Here is a 5,364-nt window from a genome sequence, read left to right on the forward strand (position 1 = left end):
GCTTTTCTCACATTCTGCGGGTTCAGTTCCAAATTCCTATAATTATCTAGGTATACAAGAGTTTCCTTCATTGTCTGTGTAGACATAGGTGCCCTCGATGTGTAAAGTTATAAAAACAGAACGTATGTATAAAACAGAGCATCCTGGCAGGGAGGGAAGAAGGGGAGCAGGTGAAAGTCTAGAACGTCTGAGAAAGCTTAGGCTGATCCTGTCTGGGACACAGTAACCCTAGTGGGGCTTCCAAGGACGTAAGGTCCTGCTTGTCTTTGCTCCCGCATTTGAGTCTGAACTCCAAAGGGACAGAACTCACCTTCTAGAATCTCAGACTCTAAGTTAGAAGTGACTTACAGGTCATCTAGCTCTAGGCCCTCTCCCCCTTAGTGGGAATTCTTTTTAGTCCCCAAAAGATGGCTCCCATGTGCTTGTGTCCCACCCTGCAAGATAATTTACATGGCAAATGGCAGAGTTAAATAATCCTTTCATTTAGCTTGGTGTCCTGCACCAGGCCCAAGAAATCTCACTGGACCAAACCCCCTGGTTAGGTTTCAAGATGCTTCCTCCCACCCTGGCTCCAGAGTGCCCGCCTAGAACCTGACATAACCATCCTTAGCGTCTTCTCAGGGATGGAGGTAGGTAGAGACAACACAGGTTTTGGAGCCCTGGAGGCCTAGGTTCAAGTCTCTTGCCTGCTTACACTGCTCAATGGCTGTGTGGCTTTGGGCAAAGTTACCCACCTCTCTGTGCTATCCCCTGCAGAAGAATCAGGAATAATCCCCCAGGGGATGTGGTGACAGGCCAGTGGGTGCAGGATACCAGCATGGGGTACAGGTCCCCCCCAGCTACCTTCCCATGTCCCCATGAGAACCTGAGCATCAGTGTGGGTGAGAAATGGCTTCTTGTGGTATTCAACCCACCACTGAGCACCGTGCTTTGCCTGGTGTAAAAATAAGAGAAAAAGAAAATATCAAAGGCACTTACTGGTGCCTCCAGATTCTAGAACAGAGCTCTGTACTCTGGAATATCTTGGAGAAGCCTGTTCACAAACTGGCAAAACTCTGCTGCCCTCTGTCTTCGAAACAAAGACCTGTTTTGTGCACTCAAACAGCCTGAAATGAAAGTTAAGAAGGCAGCTGACGCATTCCAGACCGAGAAAACGAAACTGATGTGTTGTTTGCTTTTTTTTTTTCTCTTCTCCCCTCTTCCGGGCTGCTGAGTAAGACTAAAGGACTCACTAGACATGGCTTCCCAGACTCAGGGGAAGAAATCAGTTTTAGATATTCGGACCTGGGAGCAGACATTTCAAGAGCTGATGCAGCAGGAGAAACCCCGGGCCACATGGACCCTGAAACTGGACGAGAAACTGGAGCCAGAGTACCTCGCTGAGGGCTGGAAGCAGTACCAGCAGAAAGGATTTGGCAGGTGAGTGAGAGCTGACCTCTCAGCAGACCTTCTCTGGCCAAGGAGGTCAGCTTAGCCACGACTGACTGATTCCTTTGAGAGCCTGTTAAAGGAACCAGTGTCTCCAGGATCTCTATTCTTTTGTGGTCACGGTGCTCTTTTCATTTTGCTTAGCCATACCAAAAAGTTTCTCCTTTTGCTAGGTTTTCTCCCTAATTATTTCTGCAAATTCTCAAGGAATGCTTCCGTATTCCATACAGCTGCCCTCCCATTCTCTCGTCACCTCCTGTTCCAGACTGGTCTATCTAGAGACTTCTGCTATTTCTGCCCTCAGTCCTGACTTTCCTAGGCTGCAGCAGCCCTCTTGGGCCAAGCACCAGCCCGGGACCAGGGCTTTCCTTTAAAGCCCCAAGAATGGGGGAAGGCCACACAATCACTTTGAATGTGACTTTGCTGAAGGCCTGGGGATAACAGAGGGAGTGGTGCAGCAAGAAAGATATCTAAAACCCAGTTCCTGGAGTCTGTAAGTAATGCTCCTCCCCTAGGGGCCATCTCCCCTTTTCGCCCCCAGAGAACCTGCACATGGCAGAGAGCAGTGTCGAGTGGGGTGGGAGGTGGCGGTGAGAAATGTTGACCTAGGCAACCAGCTCTCCTTTGATGTGGCACACAGGGACCATTGCTGTTCCCTCCACCTCACCGGTTGTCCTTCTTCCCTCTCTGTCCTACCCTGACTCCATCTGTCCTTTGCTCCAACCTTACGGATGACGAACCAAGCCCGCACCTTTTCAGACTTCCGTTCCCTTACCATGATACTCTGCGTGTCTGGCAGGCCCTTTGACCCCTCCCCTGCACTCATCCTTCAAGGACCAACTCAAGTGCCCCCTCCTCCTTAAAGCATTCCCTGGTCTTCCTAGGCAGCATAAATGTCCCTTCTTTGACATTCCCATGAGATAATGGTTTTACATATATATATATACTTAAAAACAAGCTGTAAATCCCTTTATGACTCAGTTTCCTTATCCGGACACTGATAATGTCCGGATAAGGACATTAATGATGCCTCCCTTAGAGGGGAGCTTTAAAGATGAAGTACGCTGACAATGTAGCCCCTCTTACAGTGCCTGCCTTAAAGGATTTACTGTACATGTTTTCTGCGATCATGTGGAGGACCAAGTTTCGCTGGCAGGTGGCAGAACTACTTTTCCCTCTGAGCCATCCAGAGATGTTTTACTAGCAAAGAGGCAAACTTGGGACCACGTAGGTGGAAGCTCAGTGGATCACAGGAAAAGGCTTTATGAAAAAACACAATCCCTCTCATTCTTCACAACAGCCTTCTTCCTTCCGTCTGCAGGTTCCAGTGTTCCTCGTGCCGGCGAAATTGGGCTTCTGCTCAAGTGCACATCCTCTGTCACATGCACCTGGAGCCCCGGAAGTCCCAGGGCCAGGTGATTATGCGGCTCTTTGCTCAGAGGTGCCAGAAGTGTTCCTGGTCTCGATTTGAGAATCCTGAATTCTCTCCAGAGAGTGCCATGCGGATTCTGAAAAATGTGGTGCGGCGTATTCTGGAAAAATTCTATGGGAATGGCTTTAGGAAGTTTCCGGAGCTCCCCATCATCCGGGAGGTGCCTTTGGATGGGTCCCATGACACAAAAAACTGTGAAGCATGCACTCTGGGCTGCTGTTCGTGGAGGTCACAAAACAACATGACAGAACCACCAATATCCCCATCCTCCTATTTGGAGATTATGAGTTCCTCATGTCACATGGGTGATGTGGACAGCAAAAACCAGGAGTGTGGGTCTATCCAGGTCTTCAAGGAGCCAGAGCCCAGCCATACCACTGCAGAGACTCAAGTACCAGGGGCTGGCATTCAGCCCACATGGGAGACTAGTAAACAGCCCACTCCAATGACAGACAGGGAGGCCCCAGAGGGAAATTCACAATCCACACAGGAAACAGCACCGCAGACCCCCTGGAGGACATACTCTGAGGTTTTAAGGTTGGCCCGCCAACAGTCTACGCAGCAGTCACGCTCACAAGCCACCTGGACCATGTCAACGATGATAGGGTCATACACTCAGACTAGAGGAAGAACAGCCCCCTCTGCACTAGGGTCACACCTACATCATCTCACACCCAGGACATCTAGAGGGTTTGTGATTGTCAGTAGAACTCAAGCTACCTGGAGACGTTCACACAGATATGCTGTTCCAAACACCGGTCGCATGTACCTTCATTCCATGCAACGAGATACATTCTCTGAACTGGATGTATTTTTATGCCTCTGGATCTGTATTGTTTTTTTCTTTGTCTTTGTAGGCAAAAAGTCAGAAGCTGAAGGAGGGAAATAAGTTTGTCTTCTTTTCTTCCATCTTAATTTCATAGTAATCAGTGAACTGGTTCCTATTTTAATATGATACAGAATATACTTTGAGATCTAGCAGGGTCAAGTTTGTAAGAATAAACACTAGTTTCCTAGATCTCCTTAGCAGATAGTCTAAAACATGACCTAGCAGATAATGGACCAATAAAAAATATTTGTTGAATCACTAAAAGCTCTTCACTCATTCATCCACTCATTCATTTCTCTCTCTCTCTCTCTCTCTCTATCTTGACATATCTTCACAAGAACTGAGGGTCATTAGTTTAGCAGAGAGTTATTGTGGCAGGCAGAATAATAGACCCCAAATATATATATTCCCCACTTCCCAGAACCTGTGCATATGTTATTTTACATGGCAAAAAGGATTTTGTACATGTGATTAATTTAAGGGTTTTGAGATAAGGAGCTTATCCTACATTATCTGGATGGATGCAGTGTAATCACAATGGTCCTCGTCGGAGGGAAGCAAGAGTGTCAAAGTGGGAAAAAGGAAATTTAATGATAACAGCAGAGCTTGGAATGATGGCCTCCAAGGATGGAGAAAGTGGCCATGAGCCAAGGAACGCAGACAGCTCTTAGAAGCTCTTAAAGACAAAGAAACAGATTTTCCTCCAGAGGCTCCAAGAGGACCCAGTCGTGCTGACACATGATCTCAGCCCAATGAGACTAATTTTAGAGTTTGGACCTCCAGAACTGTAAGATAATAAATTTGTGTTGTTTTAAAGCCCTAAATTTGTGGTGACTTATTACAGCTAAAATAGGAAAGTAATCCAGTTATCAATATTGTCCCAAGGATTGGGCAATTATATTTTAACCAAAAAAGAGAAATTAGAAATACTGATATGCAGATCCCCTCTTATTTGTCTTTCTCCCTTACTTAAATCTACCCAAATGCCCCCATGCAAGAGACTCCCTTTGATTTGGTGACTCCTGGAGCTATCCTATTCTTCCCTTCTTCCAGCCCTGGAGGAGGAAGTGTGCAAGAGAATGCCAATCCTGAAGTCGTGTGATGCATGGCTGCATGGTTCATTCCCTATCTTCATGTCTGCCAGGCATTTCTACGTACCTCTTAAACTGAAGTCGCCATGTTTAAAACCAGGCTTATCAGCATGTCTCACTTCCTGGGCCTAATTTGACTCAGGCACCCAAGCTGATCACCTTAGAGCCATCTTTTAATTTCTTCTCCCTGTCACCTACACTTCCTGTCCCTTCTGTTGTCAAGTTATCCCTTTCTTCCTATCAGTATCTCTCCCCAACAAGTCCAAGAGCTTAAATTACTGAAATAACTAGAAAAATTTGCCTTAACCCCATAGGCAATGAGGGGTCATTACTAGCATTTGAGGATATGGACAATTTGAGTGGAATCATATTTTTAAAATATTATATATTTCTAGGAAAGAATGGAGTAGAGAATAGGAATAGAAGTCTGACTTGGGAAAGCAGAGTGTTAAATAGAGAGTGGTATCTACAGACAATAAAGGTCTTGAAGGAATTTGAAAACAGTGAAATGTCAGCAGGAAACCCAAGGATAAAACTATCTCTTTTTCTCTGACGCTATCTTCTTTTTTCCTCTTAGGCCATTC

At 46.2% G+C, this 5,364-nt stretch overlaps 1 protein-coding gene across 1 annotated transcript; it reads left to right on the top strand.

Annotated features, from left to right (window-relative positions):
* Window positions 1-1,139: 1,139 nt before the first annotated feature.
* On the top strand, window positions 1,140-4,513 carry RTP4 (receptor transporter protein 4). The gene is made up of 2 exons (XM_044255133.1): window positions 1,140-1,419; window positions 2,750-4,513. Exons 1-2 carry the CDS (start codon window positions 1,238-1,240, stop codon window positions 3,747-3,749), a joined length of 1,182 nt encoding a protein of 393 aa, XP_044111068.1. The 5' UTR covers window positions 1,140-1,237; the 3' UTR covers window positions 3,750-4,513.
* The last annotated feature ends 851 nt before the right edge of the window (window positions 4,514-5,364 follow it).

The sequence above is a fragment of the Neovison vison genome, chromosome 6, assembly GCF_020171115.1.
Source record: "Neovison vison isolate M4711 chromosome 6, ASM_NN_V1, whole genome shotgun sequence".
NCBI lineage: Eukaryota > Metazoa > Chordata > Mammalia > Carnivora > Mustelidae > Neogale > Neogale vison.